This window comes from Phascolarctos cinereus, unplaced genomic scaffold, assembly GCF_003287225.1.
Source record: "Phascolarctos cinereus isolate Bilbo 61053 unplaced genomic scaffold, phaCin_HiC Scaffold_726;HRSCAF=1367, whole genome shotgun sequence".
Lineage (NCBI taxonomy): Eukaryota > Metazoa > Chordata > Mammalia > Diprotodontia > Phascolarctidae > Phascolarctos > Phascolarctos cinereus.
Genome location: NW_027556098.1, coordinates 363474151 through 363499925, shown reverse-complemented (window position 1 = coordinate 363499925; position 25775 = coordinate 363474151). Strand labels below are relative to the sequence as shown.

Below are 25775 nucleotides of genomic sequence, written 5' to 3'. Positions count from 1 at the left end.
CATTTTAAAGTAACTAAGCAGAAATCTTTGCTTTGGGGGCAGTAGCATAGTTGGTCTAATCTATAATCATTGTAATTTTTACACTGTCATTTAATGTGTCAGACTCTGTGCCCAGATGATGTTACAGTTCATTTGTAATGGGCAGGATTATTAAGAGTTATGGCTAATTTATACGGCAGCATAGGGTCTTTTACAGCTACTTTTAAACAGGTTTTGCAAATTTTTTAACATTGAAATTAACAGCTAAAGAATTGTTTATGCAAGTTGTCGTCACAGGTTATGTAAAAAGAGAAATATGTGCTATTAAAATCAGACATTTAGGTTACCTTTGTTTTTTTGCGATGCATGTTAGCTTTACACATCCTGATTCTCTTGCGATAATTTTCCTTTAAAAAGGGGGGTATAGAGTGATCTCTTTTCATCAAAACAAGACATAATGCCCTGAAAGCTGACTCCAAACCATGGTTGAAAATTCAGTTATTTACACTTTATCACAATCTATAAATACAAATTTTTTTTGTTGGTGTTTTTTAAAGAAAAAAAATACCCCATCATGCACTGCTGCAAGCAGGTTGCCACTTAATACCAGAACGGGTTTTTCACCCCCGAGCAGTTTGGGTGGCTCCCTGGGGTGGTAGAGAGGGGCACGTTTTAATAACCTTGAAGGTCTTGAGGAAAGAAGAATACAATTTGGACACCAAGTCAGTTGTAACAGGCAATATACTCTTTAGAAGGGCTTCAGAGACAGCTTGTAATGCCAGATCAAAGATAAAGACATTATCTTAGGTCCCCAGGGGCTTGGGAGGAAGCCCCTTAAATTTCTCTTAATACCAGGGCTCTCTATGGATGTCTCTAAAGATAGCTTCAAGACAATTTCCAGTTTAGAGAATCAAATTTTATTTAGAGCTAGAAGGGAGTTCAGAAATTCATCTAGTCCACTCCTTCAGAGGTAGGTAGAAACTGAGGCCCCAAATGGAGAGTGACTTGCCCAAGGTCACAGAGATAGTGAATGGTAGACCTGGGACTCCAACCCAGGTCTCTTCTGACTCCAAATCCAGAGTGCTTTCCACTGTCACATACTGTCTCCTCAGTTCTCAGCTAAATATCTGAAACTTGCATTCAGAGCCAGAGCCCTTTGGGCCTCTGCTGAAAACTAGCCTCATGGCACCTGGTTTTAAGTCCTGAGACCTGTCCAGAGAAACAACTCCAAGATTCCTTCTTATTTGGCTGTTCCTCCCCAAAAATCAGTTCTCTCTAGAAAAACTGAATCAAACTGCTGTTGGTAACTTCCAGGGGGTGAAAAAGCTTTGGTCATCTTTTAAACTAAAACTTAACATCTTGAGATAGACTTTTTTTGGTTAAAAAAAAAAACCCAAAAAACAAAAAAACAAAAACAAAACAGCCCACCCAACCATTTTAAAGAATGCTTTCAAATTTTAACAAGACCATTAACTTTAGAGTTAATTTAAGTTTATTTGAGAGAGAAAACTATTTTATTGTCCACAAAAAAATGACAATTCATCACATTTACTTTGATTAAAAAAGGACTAAACTTTATTGACAAACTGCTGCAGACATTTTGACATAAGTCTTAGCTACCTATTTAGGCAGACTTACACATGTAGCATTTAATCTTCAAGAACAAAATGGGAGGACAGTACAAATCCAATTAGGACTTTAGCTTATGTACAGAGTGGATTTTTTTTTCCTTTTTTTTTTTCAGCTGCAGTGTCCCTTTTTATATAACGCTAGTGTTGAGACATACTTGAACGAATGCTTCATTTGGGTTGGCTCAGTGTTGTTTTTTTAAAATGTACTTTTTCAGCCCCCAGCATCCCAAGGAGTATTGGTGGTTTTGCAGAAAGCAAACCTCAATCAACCATATGCAATATTTTGCTTTCTGGTTTCGAACACTGGATTTATTAGATGCAGTGATTTAAAATTTTTTTCTTAGCTAAAAAAAGCTTTGCATCAAATGAAATTCAGTCTGTCAGTCTCCCTCCCACCCATCCCATTTCAAAACCTACTCCCTAAGTATCTCTCAACACTGTATGTTTGGGGCTAGATTTCAAAACCCACATATGAAAAAGTCAATTTTACAAACCTAATTTTTTTGTTGGTTTTTTTTAAATCAATTAACTTAAAAAAAATACACCGACTATTTAATTCATGAGGATCTTTCATATTAAAAATTTAAACTTAAGATTCAACCGCCATATGCTTTTAAGGAAATGTATTTGACATCTGAGCTTACTTTTAAACGGTGGCACCTACCATCGTTAATATTATGATTTTAAGTCTTAAAAACAGCCCTGAATTTTGAAATGTAGCCTAGTTTGGGAATCTGCAACTACAACTTTACGGGTTGCCTCAAACCAAACCTAAGAGAACGTTAACAAAGCTCAACTTCAGAACCCTTAAGCAAGCAATGTCACTTTGGAAACTAACAGTTTTTTTTAAACTCAACTTCTGTTTTTATTATAAAAGGTACAGTTGTGTTTATATTTAAACAACAAAGAAAGAAAAAGCATCTACACACTTTAAAAAAATTAATTCGATATTCCTAAATCTATTTTAACTAATTTTAAAATACTACATACAGAAGCCAGAATGCAGGGTGAGGATGGAGGAAGGGGGGAGAAGAAGGGAATCACGAAGAAAAACATTTAGACAATTACTTGTCTGTTGTGGGTAAAGCAACAGGAATCCTGGGAGATACAAGAAATCAGTAACAACTTTGCTCATAACTGATAATTTTCCCTCATGTTTGTTTTAATAACGTCCATATGGATGCTCTCTGTATGACCCCTTCACTGGCCTAGCTGGAGGGGCCTTCAGGGAGGGCCTTGTCCCATTCCAGTCGTCCTGACCTGTGGGAAGGAAAGCAAGAACAGCTCGTGAGCCAACCTGGAGGGCAGCCTGCCAATGCTTGGGAGGGGAGAAGCTTACCTCATCCTGGGAACTCTGTACTATTGTCAATATTTTAGCTTCTCCCACTCTTTTCCCAATGCCTCCAAAACACTTTCCTAAGGAATCGAGGCAAGTTCTCACATTGGGACAGTTTCTAGGGAATATGTGCGCCAGGGTCCCATTCTTTACTCTCCTGGCTAGAAAAGCACAAGATATTTATAGGCCACCACATAATCACTCACCTGCTCCTGGAACAATCCTATCTTGCATACAGGTACAGATATATATATAAATAAATTCTAACAGCTACTGAACTGGGCATTGGGGGAGAGGGGGAGACAGGAGAGGAGAGGCTAGGGAGCTAGGGGCATATTCTAAAAGTGGAACAATAGCTCTACTCCAGACAAGCCTGGAACTAACAAATAGCCATTAAAATCTGGGGATAAATCTCAGTGGACCTTAGCAGGCAGCATCACTAAGGTGACTCATCCTCTCTCTCTTCCAGGTTAGAAGGTGATAGCCTTTCTTTCCCACAAGCCAGGCTGGATAGCAGGAAACAGCTTGTCCTCATTTCCACCCCCGACTATATATTTTTTAAAGTTATCTTCAAATTTATTTAGTTTTTTATTTTCCCCCAATTACATGTTAAAACAATTTTTTAATATTCGTTTTTAAAAATCTGAGTTTCAAATTCTCTCCCTCCCTCCTTGTCTCCCACATTGACAGGGCAAGCAACTTGATACAGGTTATACACATGTAGTCATATAAAACCTATTTCCCTATTAGACTCTGACAGCAAGGATGGCACTGACTGTTGGGACTGGAGCAGAACTGCTGATCAGGCAGACAGTGTTTAAGCTAAATGTTCTGGTTGGTCATCAGCACCTTCCCTCAGGCAGGAGCCAAGAGATGTTGCTGCACCATTCATGATAACTATGATGGGCAACCATAGGCACCTAAAGAGATCTCTGCTCCATGAAGTTCATATCCCTGCTCACGTTCACATACCTCAGCTAGCCAATGTTCAAACACATCTCACTCTCACCACAGACAGGGAGATCTCTACAGTCCCTTTGAATAGCAACCAGCAAGACCAGCACAACATGCACTCCAAACACTTTGGATGTGGTCTGCAAGGACCACAGCAAGACAATTTCTGTTTCTAATTCTGTCTCTGTGAAAGCAGAGACCGAAGGAAATCAGAGTGGATAAACAGCTTAGCTGTGGTATTACACAGGGAGTACAATGGAGCTGCCTGGCCTTCTCCAGCCTGGCATAGCCTCTTATTGTCCCATCTAGCAGAAAAAAACAACTTGATTAAACAGAAATCCCTCTCTGTGCTATTTCACCAATGGAGGAAAACACATGAGTGCACAGTCACTGCCCTCCTAACTGCTGGGCCATCCCAGACACCCAACATTGCTGATGGCAGCTGTCCAGCTTCATTTAGCTCTCAAACTAGTAAACGTGGCTTCCCACAAGCAGGCAGATGTTCAGCTTTGCCCACCATATCATGCTGCCATTCAGGGCAACTCACCCAAGAGTTAGGAAGGGAAGATACTGAGAATCCCCTTTGAATGTTTCAGGAAGAGAAGCTGCTGATCTCTGAGCTCCATGCTGAGGACTCCCTGAAATTCCCTCAGGTAGACCAAAAATACTTTCTTATATCTACCTCAGGAGGTCCCTTTGCAATACTTCCACAACAGAAGTCACTACACAGCACTCCCTCTAAAGCACATTAATTCTGAAACTTAATTGGGCAGTGAGGCCAATCTGGAAAAATGCCCATTTAGCCTAGGCTGGGATGTGGTGGGGGATGGAGGTGGGAGAAGGCAATGCTTCTGTTGGCTCAGAGATTAAAAAAAAAAAAGGATCAATCTTCCAGAGGGCTAGCAGCCTGCTACCACTGCAGTGGGAAGAATGGCTCCCTAGGACCTCTGGTAGCCTTCAAATACCACAGATTCCTGGAATGTTAGCTAGAAGGGACTGCAAACTAGTTCCCACTGAGTTTTTCTACATTTTTTTTAAGCTGTAAAAAAGTAGAAACCTTCTCCTTTCACAGCACCAAAGCTGTTCTCTTCTATTCCAAAATTCTACGAAATACATATCCATTCATTTAGCAGACTGCCTCTTGGCAGGCTTCCCCCATTACAGCTGGGCTCCCTCAATCAAGGTCCTATTTTTCTCCTTGTCTGTCCACTGACATAAAACAGATGAAAGGTCTGGCTACTTGAAACAATGGTAACCCCATCTAGCTAGGACAGCAAGGTTTTGGAAATCTAACCAATTTAGACCCTTAAGCCCTCTGTACTATCCTGTTAGCAGCTGCCCTGTATGCCCTGCTGCAAGAGGAAGCCAGTAGACAGCTAAGGGGCCTGTTAGTTTATCCACCACAAACGTTCTGGCCACACCAGGCTAAAATAGAAAGGACTTCTGCAAAAAAAAATTAGGTGCACTTGCCATCTTCTTTATAACACTGTATGTCCTTTCTTTCCCCTCTCCTCCAAATCCCAAGACCGACTCTTAACAGATTACCTCTACTATCGTCTGCATGGATAACCTAGTGATCATGCTCTATCTGGCTTCCAGGTTAAGCCCTCAAGACAGTCCGATGGGCTCTCAAATGTGTCCACATGGCGAGTTAACCACCCGGCCTTCAATCCCTGGGGCCCAGCCAGCAACAGCCAACACAGAGCAGAGGTCATTCAGCCCCCACTATATCTAGGACATACCATAAGCTTCATAAGAATCTTGTGCCTCTCCATGTCCATAGTCGTAATACTCCGAGTCCCTGTAAGATGAAGTCAAGCAATAAGTAAGGCAACAAGGGAACACTGGCACTTCAGATCCCTTTTCTACAAGTGGATAGTCAAGGTCCTAGGCAGAAACAACTCTGAAGTTCTATGCAAATAATTATTTTACAATGATAATTAAAAAAATGAACCTTCTGGTCACTAAACCTAATGATTCCTGTCACCTCCTACTATGGATGAGAAACACTGGCAACAATCAGAAGATACCACATGCACCTCTGTGGTGAGAAATGAGGAAGTCAGTGTGGTTTTTAGTTTCATCACTCAACAGTGTTCCCAGTGGTTCGATTTCCTTTCCCTCTGAGCCTAAGAAGCACTTGGAGAATTACTCACTTACCCTTGGCCCTGGCTATAATAGCCTTCGTATCCTTCATAACTTTGCTCGGCATAGGTATCATCATATCCCTACAAGAGATACAGAAATCTCAAGTCAGACTGGAGGAAGTACGGCAAGGCATTTATCCTAAGGGGAACAGATGAGCGTCATCCTACCCAGGATGGGAAAAAGCCCAAGGAGGAGAAATATCAGCAATGAAGACAAAGTGCAGACACCTGCTACTAGAGCTGGGCCAACTGTCCGCATCCCAAGGCTAACTGTCACTGAATGGTTCCAGGTCTGCCTGCATGATCCTTGCTCCCCAGCCAGAGCTCCTCTAGCACTCCAGCATCTATGCCAACACTTAACCGGCCCTCCATTTATCTGGGAGGGACACATTGTTTAAGTTTCTTACATAGTCTTCGTAAGTCTCTGGTGCTGGGGGTGGAGGAAGAGGTATTCTCTGGATGCCTGTGGCTCGGGCTCTTGGAGTAGGGGCTCCCCTTACTGCTGGAGGGGGAGGCACCCCACGGGCCACACTGGCACCTCTAGTGATGGCCCCTCTCACCGGAGCACCACGGACCAGGGCCCCCCGGGGAGGTCCAACACCACGGCCCCTGCAGAGAAGAAAAGAGAGTCAGTATCCCATGGAGGAGGTTATACATAAGCATCCAAAATACATTACTTGGCTAGACGACGGCCCAGTTAGAACAGGCTCCGTGTGGCTTTTAATGGGGCCTTTTACAAAAGAGGCCACCCTAGCGCTCAAGCTTGTGTTTGCCAGTCTCATATTTGGCCTTCTGCCATTGCCCTGAAATCTGACAGCTTCATTGGACTGAAAGCCCATTATGATGAACGGCTTTTTATTTGAAGGAACATAGTGTAGACATTTGCGCTCGAGGAAGGACCTGCATTCAAAACCCCACAAACCATTAGGCAAGTGTCCTAACCTGAGCACATCTGGACCAAGTCTGAGGACAGACAAAACGGCCTGCCACAAAGGCTGGGGCCTGTCAGAATTGCAGGGGCAACAGAGAACTTCAGATTCTTCCCACGAAGGTTCCTGCAGGATTAATGCCTGATCACCTCAATTCACCCCACCTACCAGGTCCCCAATACTGCTCTACAGAAACAGAACCTCAGCATGGGAAGGATCTTAGAGATCACCTTGCCTATCTCCCACCCAGGACATTCAGGAATCCTTCTATAGCATCTCTGACAACTGAAACACTCCCAATAATAGGAAACTCATTTCCTCCTGAGGCAGTCCATTTCAGGAGTGTGGAATTCTACTAAAAAGTTCTTCCTCACAATGAACTGAAGCCTGCCTCCCTGTGACATTGGCAAGCTGGCCCTATGTCTACCCTCTGGAGCCACAAATGACAAGTCTGCTCCCTCTGACAATTCTCATGTCCCCTCTAAAGCTTCTCTGTGCCTGAGTAAACATCCCCAGCTCCTCCAACCATTCCTCATATGATAATGGTTTCGAGTCCCCTCACCATCCTGGTCGCCCTCCTCTGGACACACTCCAGCTTTTCAATGTCCCTCTTAAAATGTGGCACCTAGAACCGGACACAATACTCCAGATGTGAACACAATACTCCAGATGCCCCAGACACCCAAAGGGCAGCCTGAGGAGTGCCACAAAAAGACAAGTTTGGTGCTGGCAGGACACCCCTCGTTAGCAGCAGCAGAGCTCACCTCCCACTTAAGGCTTTTCTCCCTAATATTTACCTTCTTAACAATTACCTGGGAACAGGTGGAGGTGGAGGAGCTGCTCCCCTTCCTCTTACTGGTACCCCACGCCCACGATTAGGCTCAGGCACACCATTCAGATAAGATAATTCAAGAAACTGTTCCTGGCAGATATCATCCATCATATCCTAAAAAGAAAAGGAAAAGATATGACATTTCAAACTTCTACTAGGAGATGTCAGAGGTCCAAAGTCTTAAGAGCTGGTAACATCTCTAAAATCCTACCTCAAACCATGACATCTGTCACTGACACCAATTCCCTACCAAAGCAAAAATGAATGCATGCTCTTTCCGCAAAAGTGCCCACAAACCTCAACAAAGCTGGAAAGGCACTAATCTTCTACTCTACCCTTCCCCTCCAACACACTCATAATAGCTACAGCTGCAGAGGCCAGACTAGCCTAGAATTTAGAACTGTTTATTCCCAGATACAGTTAAATGTTTCCAGAGGGAAAGATGCCCAAATGGCTCCCTCTTCTCCGTGAGAGAGAACTGGCTCTGAGCCAGAAAAGCATTAAATGCTATTTGCCAATCCAAACTCCAAGCTGTCTTTTCACACATTTCTCCTGAACAGAACCATTCATTCTTTGTGCTTCATGCATTTTTATACCTCCCAAGTAGACAGTCCTTTAGGAATGTGAACAGAATATTCTAGTAACTGGAAAAAAAAAAGCCTTTTTTTTTTTGGGAGGGGTATAAGGACTGTCCCCACTCCCCTATCCACCACACACAGGGGAATGAAGTCAGCAGTGCCAGCCTGGGTGCTAAGATTTCTCCAGGCTGCCACTGTAACAAAAAGTAATTGAGATTCCTCCGCCAGGCAGGTCTCTCCAAAGCCCAATTATATGCTAAGTTTCTTAATTTACCTCTGCTGAAAAGGGGGCTAGAGAGAAAAACAAGGGAATAGTAGATGCAAGGGAACATGCATCTACTATCCACAGTTCTATCCAGCAACCGCAGCTGGATATACAGCTACCGCAAGATGCTTTAACAAAGTATCTCACGTAAAAAACATTACCTTTAAACTGGACATTTCTTATGAAAATTACTAATGGAAACTCACTGCATTTGTGGGATAGACTGGCTATCTGAAAACCTAGAATGCTTTGAATTAAGGGTACTAATAGATTAAAATTCTCCTTCTACCATGCTAAAATCCTCCAGTTCGTTACCCTCCCCTCTTCACCTTTCCTAAGTTTAATATTTTGCAGCTGAAAAGTCTAATAAATTTCCTAACCCTTATTACACCTTTTAAGAACTAAAGACGTCCAAGGAGCAGATAGGTGGTGCAGTGGATAGAGCACTGACCTTGGATTCAGAAGGACCTGAGTTTAAATCTGGCCTCAGTCACATAATACTTACTAGCTGTGTGACCCTGGGCAAGTCACTTAATCCCCACTGCCCAAAAAACAAACAAACAAAAAAACCCCCCAAAACACAAAGAACTAAAGAGGTCCTCTAGAGATCCAATCCTCTGTCTTCAGACAGGAAAGGTGCTATTACCCCATTTTACAGGTGAGGCAAATGGAAAGAGATGAAGAGACTTATGCAGGACAACACATCTTGTTAGCAGCAAAAAGGGAACTAGAACCTAAAGGAATTCTTTTCCCAGCAATAGTAGTAATATTATAAGCAGAGCCCAGACATTTTTGGCTTACTCCTTGAATGGACTCCATTTTAAAGTAAATGGGTATATCCACATGAAACGAGGCAGGTTTTACTGGATGTTCTGCATCTTTCAATGGACTGCCAAAGGGCTATAGTGACAGACTTATGTAAAATCTATAGTGTAGCATCAGTGATAAGCTTGGTTGAAATATGAGCCACTCTTTTCTACTACATCCTAGTGAAAGAGAAGGGATTGGCCTGTATAGTAAAGCCTGTCCTGGTGCAGAAATTTCCCCCACAGGAGCAGAGAGCCACACTGAAGCCCTTCTCTTCGACCATGGCTCTAAATACGTTCCCTCAGCACTATGGCAGGCACCACAGCCCCCTGTCTTCTAAGGCCCTGTGACTCTCAGGGGTAGGACTTACCGGCACAAGGAACTTCTTGACTTCTTCCATAGCATGAGCCATAAGGGCATAAGCCTCACAGGGGGGACCAAAGACTTCAATGAACACATGTAGGTCCATGTTTAAGTGGGCATACTTAGGGTCTCCTCCTTTGCGTAGCTCTTCCTCCTGAGGGGATGGAAAGAGTGGTACATATGTGTACAGACAGCATTTCTGCAACCTAAAAGTCATTGGTACTCAGAAAAACTACTGGCTGATGTTTCAAGGATCTTTGATTTCATCATTCCTTCCAACAAGGCAGGATGGAATACTTTATTTAAATGTCCTCATGAACTGCTTTGGCCAAAAACATCTGTTAGCTAGTACCCAAACCTGGGTGCTAAGCCTCTCCTCTAATACAATCAGACTGTTCTCAAAGCACACAAACCCGGGTTCACAGGTGGATCCTGTCTAACCTGGCAGGACCTCCAAAACCCATGAGTTCTTCTGGCATAACCTTTAGGAACTTGGGGGTCACCTCCCTACTATGAGGCACTGGGGAAAGAAGATGAAAAGGAAACATTCAGAGAAAAAACCTGACCACGTGAAGAGGAAACTAAAATCAGCTTCCATGAATAATTTCACATTAACATCTTATGCCCTAAAATAGAGCAGTTAAAGAGACTGAACATTCATAGATAGTAAGGTTCCTCTAGAGATTATCCAGCCCAGTCATTTTGCAGACCAGCAAGGCCTGGTAGGGCACAGGGGACAATTCTGCTTACTATCCTATAGGCACTCTGTATTGGAACCCAGCTCTCCTGCTCCAAATTCAGTGCTCACTGTACTATGTCACATTTGCACTTAACAGTAATCACAGCACTGTCACGAACCTTATCACTAATCATATATTGATTGGACATTAAGAAAAAGATAAGTTACAGTCTTTGCAAGGAAAAAGAGCATCTGTTTTAATTCTAGCTGAGAACTAATCACTCCTAGCTCTGCCCCTGGAGATTTATGGGGTTTGAACTATTTTTTGTTTGGTTTCTTTTTTTTTCTTTTAAAGGGGATGAAGCATTAAGATTCTGAATGGGCTTTTGGAGATCATCTGGGGCAATGTCCCCATATTGTACAGAGGAGGAGACTGAGGCTCACTGAGAAGAGTCTTGCCCAAGATCCCAGAGTAAAAAAAGAGCTGTGATTCTAACACAAGTCTTATGACTCCAAATCTAATTTCTTTCTACTGTACTATTATACCTTCTCCATCATTAAGAAGTAGTTGCATTTGAGATAAATTCAAAGAAATGTGGGCAGATATATCTCAAGTGATGCAGAGTTAAGTGAGCCGAACCAGGAGAACAATTTATACAATGACTTAATATTTCATTGTTAAGAAAAACAGCTCTGAATAAATTAAAAACTCAGATCAATGCAATGACCTAAACAATCACAACTCCAGAGGACCAAGGACACAAAATATGTTTCCCAGCCTCTTGAAGAAAGGCACAAAACATCACGCCCAATGTGTGGATCTGTTCTGCAGGAAGATAAGTTAGGGCCTAGGGTTTTTTGGTTTTTTCCTTGGGGGATGGGGGGTGGGAATTGAGGGGGAACTTGCTGTTTGTCAAGTTCAAAACAACAAAAACAGGGGACAGCTAGGTGGGCAGTGGATAGAATACCAGCCCTGTAGTCAGGAGGACCTGAGTTCAAATGTGACCTCAGACACTTGACACTTACTAGCTGTGTGACCCTGGGCAAGTCACTTAACCTCACTGCTTAGCAAAAACCAAAAACAACAAAAAACAAAACACAAACCAAACAAAATAACAAAAACAAAAAGAAATTCTCAAATTAACACAGGAAAGAAGCAAGTCCATAAAAGAACAAAGTTTCCCAATCCTTATAATGGAAGAGGTTCATTTCTTTCAAACATCTTTCAGTCGTAACAGCATGTTATCCTAACTGGCCACCCTTACATGATTTTTAAGCACACACAAGAAAAACAAACAAAAGCACTGACTAGGCTGCTGTTAGTTCCTACTTTTTTGATTTTCAAGAAAGAGATGACATTTCTCTTATTTCACAGCCTCCCTTATGTTTTAACCTAAGCAAGTTTTGGCGCTTCTGAGCTGTTGCTAAGAAACTCTCTGCCAAGTCCAAGTCCTGTTTAGTAATGGAAAGAAGCAAAGTTAAAAAAGGAATAGTTCAAATGTCCCTGTGGTTTTCCAGAGCTGCCAATAAATGTGTAAACTTAGTCAACAAGAGCTTCTCCCCAATTCTTGAAGACATCACACTGTGCAGGAGAGCTCAATATATTTACTCCCAAAGACACAAGTTTCCAAGCTGTTCAAATAATTCTGCAGCCTTTTTTTTTTCAGTCTACTGCCCTTATTTACCTTCGCTTTGTCTCTCATCGAACCTTTTCCTAATACTGATATTTTGGCCCCAGTTTCCTCTTGCAGTCTTTTGATCGTGTTCCCTTGAGGTCCCAGGATCTTCCCCACAAAATTAAACTGACAAGGAATGAAAGAACAACAATTAGATGCGATTACTTACTGTCTGAATTCAATTTTTTTTATGTGTTCTCAGAATAAGACAGATGTTTGTGGCCCCACCAGTAACAGGGACCCAATTTAATCCCATCTTATTTCAGCGTTTCAAGATCTCCATAAAAATGGGAAAAGGACCCACGTGCACAAAAATATTTACAGCATCTCTTTTTGTGGTGGCAAAGAATTGGAAATTGAGAGGAAGCCCATCAATCGGGGCATGGCTGAACAAATTGTAGTATATGAATGTAATGGAATACTATCGCGCTATAAGAAATGACGAGCAGGCGGACTTCAGAAAAAGGTGGAAAGACATGAACTGATGCTGAGTGAAGTGAGCAGAACCAGGAGAATATTGTACACACTAACAGCCACAATGTACAATGACTAACTTTGACTAGAAGAGACTAACAACTCTTCTTAGCAATACGAGGATCCAAGACTCATGATGGAAAATGCTATCCACACCCAGAAAAAGAACTATGGAGTCCAAATACAGATTGAAGCATATTTGCTCTCTCTTTTTTTTGTTTCTTCTTTCTCATGGTTTTCCCCTTTGTTTCTAATTCTTTACAACATGACTAATGTGAAAAGATATTTAATATGAATGTATGTGTAGAGCCTATTATCAAATTGCTCCCTGTCTTGGGGAGGGGGAGAAAATTTAGAACTCAAAATCTTATGGAAGTAAATGCTGAAAACTAAAAATAAATAAATTTAAAGGGGAAAAAAAGATATTTCAAGATCTCCCATTTTTGACAGCATATAGCTGCCCTTCCTACAGCCTTCTTTCGTCGGTCCCCCACCTCCCACTCAGCCAGTCTCTCTAGTGTCACTCAGCCTTACCCCATGGCACATTTATGTCAATGGGCCCCTGCACTAGTGGCTTTCCCAGCTTGAGATGACCTTCCCAGAGCTTCCATTCCCCTAACATAGTTTTTGAGAACCTAAGGTCAGTGCCATGTCACAATGAAGCATCAGATTAGAATTTCAGTAGTGGTATTCTATTTAAAGTTATATATTTGATGGAATTAGTAGCTAACAAAAGAATTATACTCAATCACAAACTATTACCCTATTTAAAAAACTAATGTACTCTGCACAAACACCCTTTTGGTAGAAAAGAAACTAAAGCATTTTTGAAATGCCCTTTTCAGAAGAGTTAACTTGATTTTGCTTTGGATTCAGGCTAAAGTAATACTTAGCTTACTTAAGCCTTAATAACTAATTTAGCCTTAACAAAGGCAAGTCTTTTGATGATGAACAGTTCTAGTTCTTCAGTGTCAGTTTATTTTTACAGTTAGAACTCAAAGACAAAAAAGAAATAATTCCCTAATAACAAATAAAAAACATGACACCACCTCCCTTCTTCACTATCTCAGAAATGCCAAGAAATGAAGTACCAAATATTCTAAGTTTCAATAAAACTACTTTAGTGCTAAAACAAGCTTCTTGACTATCATGAAACAATCCCACCAAAATAATTACCCGTTTAGTGACTGGATGACCCCTCTGCCTTACCTTGGGATACTGTTTTACTGGTATTAGGACTCGTTCCTTCAGTTTCATGTTCCTGTGAGAAAACAAATCCAGGTAGTTCTCCTCATCATCTTTCTTTGATTCACCTTTCTGAATCTTCTCGATTTCTAAATAGAATGAACAGTCATTTTATTTTTGAAAGGAAAATTCCCTCAGTCTCTTCAGAGCTATGACTTTGAATCCGGTGTGAAGAGAATCAAAGAGCTGAAAGCAATGTACTTGTTGAAAGCACTTACACCAACAGCTCAATCAGAAATAGAGACAGTCCTGCTCGGTATCCTCCCTAGCAGAAAAAAGTCTCTAATGAAATTTCCCAGGAGATACTGATCCTCCAGAAAAGAGGGAGAGAATTCTGTATTTGATGTCAGAATTCACATGTGGTTGATATGATTAGAGAAACAAATCAATTCTCTAAATACAAACTTTCTGCTTCTCAATGACTCACTCCTTTAACCATCTGGGGAAGTTAATGAAGTTTAAAATTTCCAATGAAGACTAAACAGACTTAAATCTGTTCTCCATAAGACTGTTTAGTACCACCCCCTCTACCCTCCAAAGACAACCTCCTGTTGCCATCTAATCCAAACTAAATACCCAAAGAGAAAAAAGTTTCTCAACATTTCAGTTAAATTGGTTAAGATGGTTATTTTAGACCTCATCAGAAAGGGCTTTTTGCACAAAGCTGCCAGTCATTATTTAAGAGTAACAGCTTAAACAGTAAAATGGTTAAGGACAGCCCAAGAGGCACTCTCAATCTCCTCATTTATTCACTCACGGAGGCCAGCAGCCTCCCCAGTTAGCACAGGGCCTCCCACAGAGGGAACACTCATTGCTTTATCTAAGGACTGCTTTACCCAATCTCTTACGTGGCTGACAACGAGCACTGTTCGAGTTCCAAACCTCACACACACCAGCATGGCATGACCAAAAATTAGAGATGCCAATCTGTGGAAGGAGTCTCCACACAAGTAGCCCCAAGTACTTATGAAAAACATAGGTTTGAATCCAACTCTCACCAAAAAATTATCATTACCTTTCTTTCTTTATTAAGCACCAAGTTTCCCATCACCATTTATAAATCCCTGCATTTAGCAGTTTTATAACCACCATTTAATCAAGTGGAAACCAATTGTGACTAGAAGTACAATTCTGTTCAGTGACCAGGAAGGAAAAAGTTAATTCTACTCTAAGTTTCCGATCTTCTTCCAAAAATATACCTCCATGAGGCATCAGTACTTGAAGCCTCTCTTTTATACCAAAGCAGCATCTCCAAAAACTTTATAGTGAGCCAAATGTGCTTTGCTTGTTCCTGGATGCTAATCACATCGGACCTTTTCTTCCATTAATACAGGACAGGATACTCAGAGCCATTCAAACTCAAATCATCTATGTCTGAGTACCTCTAAGAAGAACGGTCCCTTACTTTTCACATGAAACTATTCTTCATTCAATTTCTATTGTAATCACTAGATGCTCACAGGCAGCTTACCACCAACTTAAGTACCATTTAAAAAAAGCTTGTTCCCATGTATCATTTCCCTCCCACCACAATACTGTACAAACCTCACATTTAGAATCCCCCACTAAATGCTGATGCCCCCAGCTTCAGGAGCTGTAGGGGGCCCTTCTCATCGTCACTATAATTGCAGCTTTAAATATATAGAATGTATAAACTTGTAAGAATGCTAAACAGTTGATCTTCACCTCACTCCATGCCCTTTCCTCAACTGTTGCTCTCTGGTTCCTTCACAGCTCATCAAAACACCTACCAGAAGATTCAACAAGGGGGCCTCAAGCAGAAACACTGACAAAAAATGAGGCAAAAACTCCCAACCAATAAATTTTGACTGTTTCTAGGCTGGTTGAATTACAGGGTTTGAACCTAGGAAGGCGATTGCATTTACCTTTCTAATTCACCCCAGTACCAAAAAAAAAAAAAAGAGTCCTATATTCTGCATCAGTATACTTTAGAGTTATCATGACTAGTTTTGGTTACTAATTTTTAGAATGGTTGTGGAGAAATGGGAGAGACTTCAGAGAAAAAGATGATTAAAAGGATGGAAAACAGATCTCAAAAGACAGCAAGTTTAAGCAACTAGGAGCTGTTTAACCTATAGAACAGAAAATTAAAAGGTGATCTGCTCCCTATTAACCTATATTAAGGGCTTTTATGAAAAGGACATTTCATCTATTGTTCTCTAGATATGGAAGAGCAGAAGAAAAAAGCTTCAATTTAAATGAGAAATTTGAATTTGACAGAAAGAAGGGAATTATGGGATTATCAATCCATTGGATTTTCAGGAAGGAAGATAGTCAATTTGATTGGATAATTCCCCAGATAGTTCCCCTTCCCCCGATGAGAATCTCCACCTGAATCTAGGACTCTCTTCTTGACACAGCTTTCCTTCAAGATGGAATGGGTAATAGTAGTGTGATAAATACCTAAGGAAAGGATTAGCCAATTACAACTAAGAATGACTTTCTCCATGGCAAATGTGCTTTACATATTGTCTCTCTCTCTCTCTCTCTCTTTTTTTTTTAGCTAGGCAATGGGGTTAAGTGACTCGCCCAGGGTCACACAGCTAGTAAGTGTTATGTGTCTGAGGCCTAATTTGAACTCAGGTTGTCCTGAATCCAGGGCCAGTGCCCTATCCACTGCACCACCTACCTGCCCCTATATATTGTCTCTTGAAGCAATTTCTAACTGACTCTGCTTTCGTGGACCAAAGGAAATTCAGTGGAGGTATAAATTGAGAGGCAACCTATCATTTCTTAGAGCAAAATAGTTATGTATGAGGTATGATTTTCTATGTTGCTACCACAAGAAACCCAAGAATGAATTACTGAGAAAATGCCTCACTTTGCAACGCTGGAAATATTGTATAGATGCCAGACAATTGATTCACTGAATAGTTTTGCTTTCCTGCCTTTGTTACAAGAGATGGCTTCGTTAGAAGGGGAGGGATATATTCATAAGTGTAAGTGATGACAAAAACATGCTATGGATAAAAAAATAAGAAAAAATGCATTACTCCACCAACATTGTACCTTGTGACCACAGAATCACAGCAGAACCCTTGGAACTTGGCTTTTTCTCATACCTCCTATCACCTGAGTCTACGATACTCTGCCCTGCCTCCTCCACCTATCCAATTCTTCAAAGTCAAACCCTATTTCTATTTAAACTTTTCCTGATTACCCCCAATCTAAAGTAAAATACTCTTTCCCTCTTCAGAATGCCTACTACACAACTTCTGGAAAATTCCATAAAAGTTTAGGTCACTGGCTCTGTCCAGTGAAATATTTTCCAAGAATGTTTTACTTACAATTACAACCCTTCTGTTGACAAGAATTAGGCTGGCAAAGTAGTCAAAGAGCATGTCTCTGAGTTAGGAAGACCCCTAGGTTCAAGTCCTGTCTGACATACATTGGCTGGATAACCCAGGGTAAGTCACTTAACTCCCCTAAGCAACTAAGGCTATATATAAGTTGCAAAGGCTGGTACTGGACTGCATTAGTAAAGGGAGTTCTCTATACCAATGAAATCACAGATCTCCAAAAACAAGCCAGAATTTCTTCTGTTGTTATTTTGAACTGCTGATTACAATTTCTGTTGCTTAACTTTACATATCTGTTATGCCTCCTTTCTTCTACTTGATAAACTTCTTGTAGAAAGCATATAGTAGTCGATACTCCCCATAGCACACACAGCAGATGCTCAGTTATTATTTGTTCAAATTTCTTGCACTCAAAGATGACAAGGTCAGCTTTCTCACTAGCTTGGTACTAAAGTCAGAAAGTTAGTACTTTCAAGTCAAGATAAAATAGAATGTCTTGCTTATACTGGAATGTAAATGCCAAAACAGAAGCTTAAGAATCATAGGCAGTCATGCAAAGTGACAGTCCCAGAACTCAAAAGTAGGTTGCAAGCCAATTAAAAAGCAATTTTAAATGAAAAGTTAAACATACCCAGCTCTGCCTCCCACCCTATTAACATCCTACTTCAGTCTGCAGAAGCTGTCATATTTATTAAGATGCAAGCTAAGAATGAAAGAAAAATATTTAAAAATGGGAGAGGTTAAAAATATATGCAATGGCCACACACTTATTTACAGAGTTGCCTTAATTCTGATGTAATCAATAGTATTTCTTTAATTTAAAAATTTATGATTGTCATAAGAGACCAAGCCAATTAGATTCATCATGTTATTCTCTGATAACAACACCCAGGGATCTTTGGCAAGACTGCCTTTCACAACATTAAATGAAACATGGTTAAGGTGGACTACAAACACCTCTTAATTCCCTTATAAACCATTCTGAATCAACCATTCAGGGACTTATCCAATCCTTTCTTCTTAATTAATATTTTTAATCTGTATTACTTCATTTGACAAGTCCTGTTACATAAAAGTAACACTGTGCCTCTCACTTTTTTTCTATTTTACAATTTGGTTAACAAGTCTGTTTACCTTTTCCACATCCTTCATTGTACAGTCTCTGTGCACATAACCCTCTCAACCTTGGACTTTTCACATAAGAGTCCAAAATCTTTATTTCTAATGTTCTTTTAATTCATTTCCATTGTCCTCCTCTAGACATTTTTCTAGTAGTTCTAGTCTTCCTTGAAGTTCAATGACCAGAACTGCACACACTCCAAGTGCGGACACATGAACCACTATTTTCTAAAGGGTCAGGAAAGGCTTTGTTGTTTTCATTTTTGTTTCTAATCATTTCCTGATGATACCCAGTATTTTGTAAATCTTTTCACTGTTTATTTTTGGTTTGTTTTTGCTAGGCAATGGGGTCAAGCGACTTGCCCAGGGTCACACAGCTAGTAAGTGTCAAGTGTCTGGTCTGAGACCAATTTGAGTTCAGGTCCTCCTGGCTCCAGGGCCAGTGCTCTATCCACTGTGTCACCTAGCTGCCCCAAATCTTTTCACTGTTAAGGCACACTACATGACACTCCATTCCTAGATTCTTCTCTTAGGTCACTGTCAAGAACTTACAGCTCACCTTGTAAATAGAATGTGAAGTATTTTTTCCCTTAATATATTCTTATACAAGTATATTCTCTCTCTCTCTCTCTCTCTCTCTCTCTCTCTCTCTCTCTCTCTCTCTCTCTCTCTCTCTCTCTTCTCTCTCTCACACACACACACACACACACACACACACTCACTCATTTGCCACTATATTGCCCACTCATACAGCCTTAGAGTGCTTCCTGGGGTTTATTTTATATTTGAAATTCTGAATGAATCTTTACAATTCATTCATAAATATTTTAACAAAAAGCATCCCAACTCAGAACTAGAATATAGCTCTCAAAAATGTCCATTTATCCTTACCAAATGATTTTCCTAACAATGATATTTCTCTAATCCAATCCCTATATTAGGGGTTCTTAATGTGGGATGCATGCAATTGTTTCTTAAAAATATTCTTGAGAATAGTATTTCGATATAATTGGTTTCTTTGGTACTCTTTCAGTATTTTACTTTATGCATTTAAAAGCATTATTCTAAAGAGTACAGAGGCTACACAAGATGGCCTAAGGGTCCAGGATATGAAAAAGATTAAGAATCTAGGTTGTTACACTTTACCAGCTCAGTAAAATTAACTAAAGGAAAAACCAAAACTTAACAAATGAAAACGTTTTCCTAAAGTTTCTCTTGGAAGGAAACAAAAGGTAAACCTAAAAGAGAGGGAAAAACGCAAGCATTTGAGGATTAATACATTCAGGTGGTTACTCCTAGAAACCTTTCATTTAAAATTCATGTTACATAGATTTATCTACTGAGAACTTGGGATAGTCATAAAGGGGCAGAAAGACCTGGCAACCTTATGATTTCTTACCCTGTTTGGTCCTACAAACTGAGGAGTTATGTGTGGGGTTATAGTTCTAAACACAGAGCCATTACTATAAATACATAAAAAAAGTACTATATATGCCGTTTTTGATGAATTTCATCTAGATCTGTTTTTAGATACTTTTGGAAATGTAAGTTCCCAGACTATTTAGCATCTGATGAGAAATGCTAACAGAAACCACTACGCAGTTAAAAAGCAAACGAGAGGCTACTCAATGGCAATATAAAGACAAATAATTAGATCCATCTTTCAGAAAAATCATTGTTTCTTTGAAAACAGGTCAGTTTTAAACATCACTTCCAGTAATTTTCAAAAAAATCTATCAAAAAAGAGGGTGCTTAGTTAAAAGCAATGCATGTCACTTTGGTGCCACCACACTAAACCAATGCGACACTTAAGTCACTTAACACAGCAAACCTCAATCTAAAAAGTGAACACCCCCCTTCCCATGCAGGTTTCCAAAAGAACTGAATTACACCACACAACCCAGAATTAACTGTGGGCAACGCTAAACACAACATTAGAGCTAAAAATGTCTCATTACGTCAAATGAGATATAAACTTGACTGATTTGGATGCCGACAATTTCTTTCTTTCTTTTTTTTAAAGTCGGGAGCGATTTCAAGATAAGAGAACAAAGAAAGGCAAATCACTTCTTTTCCAAGTCTCCTTTCGATGCTTAAGGTTGCCAAACAATGTTCCCAGCCCTGAAAGTTCAGGATTTTAACGTATTCAATAAATCTATTTATCAGAAGAAAAGCTTATTAAAAGAATACCACAACTAGAAGCTAACACAAAGCAGGTGGGTTGTGGTGATTTGGAGAAATCAGAGCTACCAGGTGATTGGACAGTGCTGATCAGAGAAAGGACAGTGTTTAGTATACACAGAACAAAGACTGGCATTTCCATTCTCTAATCAGTTCTCAGACAACCAGAAAAAACACACAACGACCACACGCTCTTCCAACGAGAAGCTGGTAAGCAACTACTCTCCATCCCGTTTCCTCTAGGAAAAAGGAATAAAGAACGCCTAGCACCCCTTCCCCGCCCTTTCCATTCCCCCAGGGCTGTCGCCGTTCACAGATTCTCGAGTGGAGAACGAGACGATCCCACGCCGTTAAACAACCGGGGGGGGGGGTGGCGCAGCCGAAAGAAGCAGCCCAGGCTCCCTTGCCCCCCCCGGCAGGCTCCGGCTCCAAAGCCGACGCGAGGGGCAGCAGAGGCCCGGGGCTCCAGGAGCAGCCCCACCCCGCAGGCGCCCCCGGCCTCGCCCCGCCCCCTGCCCCTCCCACTTCACACCGCCTCTTTCCCTCGGGCCAGGGCCCACACGCCGCAGCCGCCTTGGGAGCGCTCGGCAGCCCGCTGACCCTCGGGCCGTCGGTCAGTCAGTCAAAAGACACCGAGTTAGCGCCTTCGAGGCGCTGGGCACCGGCTGCGACCGGAGATCCTCTTAGTGGCACAAAGGCAGGACCCCGGGGCTAAAAAGGGACTTTCTTCGCCCCGCCCCTCATTTTAGTGACGGGGAAACTGAGGCCCTCAGGCATCTTGTCCCCCACCACCGCTAGTTTAACAGACGGCGAAACTGAGGTCTCGCCTTCCCTTTTCAGAACTGTGACCTAATGGTGACGTTTCCCCAGGGCCAGCCCTCCCACGGGGGTTCGCAGGTCTCTCCGCGGTGGCCACTCGGGCCCCTTCCGTTACAGCCGCGGGAAGCCAGGCGGCCACCAAACCTCCCTCCCCGGCTTGGGCCCGGGCCCCCTCCCGGTTCGCCGGCTCACCTGCGGCCAGCAGCTGCATGGCGTGGGTGAAAGATGGGTCGAGGGAGTCCTTCTCTGCCATGAGCTCAGGCAGGTATTTGTTCTCAGGCTCCATCTTGGCGGCGGCCGTGGCGGAGGGCGGCAGCAGCGGGGTCGGGGCCGGCGCCGGGCCGCCCCCGCCCACTTCGGGGCCCCCGCCAGTGGCCGAGGGCGGCAGCAGCGGCGGCGGCTGCGTGGCTGGCGCGGCCCGAGAGCCTCCGCCGCCGCCCCGAGGGCCTCCGCCGCCGCCCCGGGGCCGGTGAGAGGGCAGCGGCTGCCGGGACTGCGCCTGGCGCGGCGGCGGGTGGGCGCCTGAGGGATCCACGGCGCCGCCGCGGCCCAGGGGCCGGCACAGCCGCGCGACGGGTCGTCCCGGCGCTGCATGAGTGCGGAGCGGGCGGGAGGGCGGCTGAGGGACGGAGCGCGGCGGCGGAGGCCCGCGCAACGGCAGCGGTTTGACGGAGGCGGGAGAACGGACGCGAAGGCGGCCGGAGCGGACCAGAGCGACCCAACGACAGAGCTACCCGAAGAGAGAGCGAAAGAGATCACCGGAAGTGTGCGAATGCGCACGCGCGGCCCGCCACCGGCGCCGCCCTGCTCCCGGAGCCGAGAACAAAGTCCCCGTCTCTGCCACGGCGCTTGCGCACCACCTCCGGCGCGCACCTTGTTAAGTTCCAGCCCCTCACGTTGACGGCCTCCACAGACTAGCCAGCGGAGGAGGAGGGCTCGCGGAGGCTGCCTAAGGCCAGTACGCACGCGCTAGCTCCCTGTAACACGTGACCAGGTTGTAGTGCGGCCACGTGTCTCCACCCCCTGCGGGCGGGCAGCGGGCTGGGGCGGGGGCTGTGGAATGTCTTTGTCTGAACGCTGCCCCGCGGGCTCGGGGAGAGTTTGATTCTCTTCAGTTTGGAGCCCCGCCCCTTTCTAACAGTCCCTGAGGGAAGGGATTGTGGAAGATAGAGAGGTGCCTAAAGAAGAGGGGGAAATTAAGGCCCTGCGGGGGAGTATGGGGGAGGGGAAGAGGTTAAGGGAGGAAGTTGAAAGGGAGAGGAGGGATGGAGTAAGGAGTGAGGCTTTGGGAGAAGGTGACGGGGACGAAACTAACTCTGCACCGGCTCCTTTCCAGCCTAGGCTAGCTGGCCGGAGACCTAGCTGGCTGCTCTGGCTCAGGCTCAGCAAGTCAAGTTAATAAATGACCATTAAGTGCCTACTATGTGGCAGGCGCTGGGGGGAGGGGGTGATAAAAGAAGGGCGAAAACCCAGTCTTTGCCCTCAAGGAGCTCACAGTGTAACGAGGGAGACCGCATGCAAACAAGTAGGACAAACGAGATAGGCACAGGACAAATAAGGACTAACAAAAGGGAAGGGACTTCTTGTAGAAAGTGAGATTTTGGATGAGACTTGAAAGAAGAACCAGGAGACGGAAGTGAGCAGGGGCAAACGCTTCCCCCCAGCTCCTGCACGAACCCTGAGAAAGGGGCTTTCCTAGAGGTGGTGGTGAAGCCAGGGGAACCACTGGGATTATTTTTCCTACTTCATCTGCCTCGAATTACAGGTAACCCCCCAAACCATCACTCCAGCTTTAACCCAACCCGGTGAATAACAAGGAGGTCCTAAGGCCTACGGAGCAGCGGCAGAGGTGGCCTCCAACTGCTAGACAAGGGACTTTCTGAAGGAAAGCTGTAGTCATCCTCTGCCTGGAGCTCACAGACTTTGCAGTATTTGGGGAGTGGCAACACGGGGGTGGGGGAGAAGCAAGTACCATTAAAAGCATGCTTGGCGTCTATTATGTGTACATTCAATTGAACAGATACTAAGAGGCCTGAATTTGGAATCCATGGACCTGATTTTGAATCTGGACTTTGCTCTTAAGAACTTAGACAAATCGCCCGTCAAGGGTATCCTCAGCTACGGACTAAATAACCTTTAAAGTGGCTTTCACCTGTAAGTCCATCCTCAGACTTCTCTTTCCCAGGCTAAAAAATCCCCTAGTTTCTACAACTGATCCTCGTGTTTAGTGGTCCTCCATCAATCGTGGTTACATCCTCAGCATGTGTCCAACTTAGCAATATCCATTTATTAACTAGAATGGGGCGTCCAGGTCTAAACACAGCTCTCTAGATATGCTGTGACAAGACCAATTACAGAGGTGCTATTGCCTCCCTAGTTCTGGGCACTGTACTTCTCTTATTGGAGCCCGAGATCACATGAAGCGTTCTTGGATGGAATATCATCACTTTGTTAACTCTATTGAGCTTTCAATCCACTAAAACTCCCAAATCTTTTTGAAAAAAGTCTTATCTATCTGATAGCCTGTCTAACCAAGACTTCTTCCAAATTGTTTTTGTGAGGTTGATTTTTGGGGCCCAAACATATAACTTTATTCCCATTAAATTTCATTTTATGGGATAAGGCCTAGTGTTTGGTGGTGGTTTTTTTTTAAATGATAACTGGGTTTTAATACAAACAAGTGCTAGAATTCGTGTCCCTTTCAGGAAGTTTCTTCTCAGAATCTCTTTTTTAATCCAGTCACTGAGTATTTTTAAAAAATGTTTTTATTAATTTATTTTATCAACAATCACTTCCATAAGCTTATGAGTTTTAAATTTTTCTCCCCCTCCCTCCCTACCTCCCTCCCCAAGACGGCACACAATCTAATATAGGCTATACATATACATTCCTATTAAACATATTTTCACATTAGTGATGTTGTAAGTAAGGATTAGAACTAAAGGCAGCTAGGTGGCGCAGTGGATAGAGCACTGGCCCTGAAGTCAGGAGGACCTGAGTTCATATCCGACTTTGACCAAACACTTGAGACTTACTAGCTATGTGACCTTGGGCAAGTCACTTAACCCCAATTGCCTAAAAAAAAAATAAGTTACAAGTGGCATCTTCCCTTGTCCGAATATAAACAGTTTGCCCTCATTAACAACATATTGTATCTTTCTGTCCCATTTACCTTTTTATGTCTCTTTTTTAATTTTTTAATTTTATTAATTTATTTTGATTTATCAACAATCACTTCCATATGCTTTTGAGTTTAAAATTTTTCTCCCCCTCCCTCCCTACCTCCCTGCCCAAGACGGTGCACAATCTGATATAAGCTATACATTTACATTCCTATTAAACATATTTTCACATTAGTGAAGTTGTAAGTAAAAATTAAAACCAATAGGAGGAACCATCAGAAAGAGGAAACAAAACTCGACAGAAGAGAAAAAAAAAGATAGCGATTCAACTTCCATAGTTCTTTCTTTGGATGTGGATAGCATTTTCCATCACGAAGCCTTTGGAGATGTCTTAGATCCTTGTAATGCTGAGAAGGGTTAAGTTTATCAATATTAGTCTTCGCACAATGTGGCTGTTATTGTGTACAAACTTCTCTTGGTTCTGCTCACTTCACTCAGCATCAGACCAATACAAGTCTTTCCAGGTTTTTCTGAAGTCAGCGTGTTCATTTATTTCTTATAGCACAATAGTATTCCATTACATTTATATACCACAACTTGCTCAGCCATTCCCCAATTGATGGGCATCCTCTCAATTTCCAATTCTTTGCCACCATATAAAAAGAGCTGCTATAAATATTTTTGTACATGTGGGTCCTTTTCCCATTTGTATGATCTCTTTGGGATATAGCCCTAGAAGTGCTATTGCTGGATCAAAGGGTATGCACATTTTTATAGCCCTTTGGGCATGGTTCCAAATTGTTCTCCAAAATGGTTGGATCATTTCACAACTCCATCAACAATGCATTAGTATTCCAATTTTCCCACATCTTCTCCAACATTTATCATTTTCCTGTTTCGTCATATTGGCCAATCTAATAGGTGTAATGTGGTACCTCAGAGTTGTTTTGATTTGCATTTCTCTAATTGATAATGATTTAGAGCATTTTTTCATATGACTATAGATGGCTTTAATTTCTTCATCTGAGAACTGTCTGTTCATATCTTTGACCATTTATCAATTGGGGAGTGGCATATGTCTCTCTTGTATTTGAAAATCAGATTTGCTGCTGAGCTCTGGTCTTTTTATCAGGAAGGAATGGAAGTCCTCTCTTTTGTTGAATATCCGTCTCCTCCCCTGAAAGATCATCGCTGAGTCAGTCATTGAGTGTCTTCACTACCCCTGCCAGCTTTCTGTTAATCTGCACATTTGATAAGTATATCAGCTGTGCCTTTATCTCAGTCTTGGGTAAAAATGTTAAACAGCAGAGGGCTAAGCC

At 42.6% G+C, this 25775-nt stretch overlaps 2 protein-coding genes across 5 annotated transcripts in view; one reads left to right on the top strand and one right to left on the bottom strand.

Moving 5' to 3' along the window:
• Positions 1-1453: 1453 nt before the first annotated feature.
• Positions 1454-21928, bottom strand: KHDRBS1 (KH RNA binding domain containing, signal transduction associated 1). The gene is given in 10 exon segments (XM_020983539.2): positions 1454-2870; positions 5643-5701; positions 6061-6128; positions 6455-6656; positions 7789-7922; positions 9829-9975; positions 12186-12302; positions 13860-13984; positions 21527-21907; positions 21910-21928. Coding segments are annotated over 10 exon segments (1350 nt in total). The 3' UTR covers positions 1454-2772.
• LOC110206280 (uncharacterized) overlaps positions 21927-25775 on the top strand; it is a 23891-nt gene continuing 20042 nt past the window's right edge. For 3 of the 4 annotated variants that reach the window (XM_078145478.1, XM_078145477.1, XM_078145476.1), the window contains exons 1-2: positions 21927-22508; positions 23100-23488. In XM_078145478.1, coding sequence (XP_078001604.1) covers positions 21927-22235 — 309 coding nt within the window. In that variant the 3' untranslated portion in view covers positions 22236-22508; positions 23100-23488. The other variant, XR_013482481.1, reaches the window with a different exon arrangement.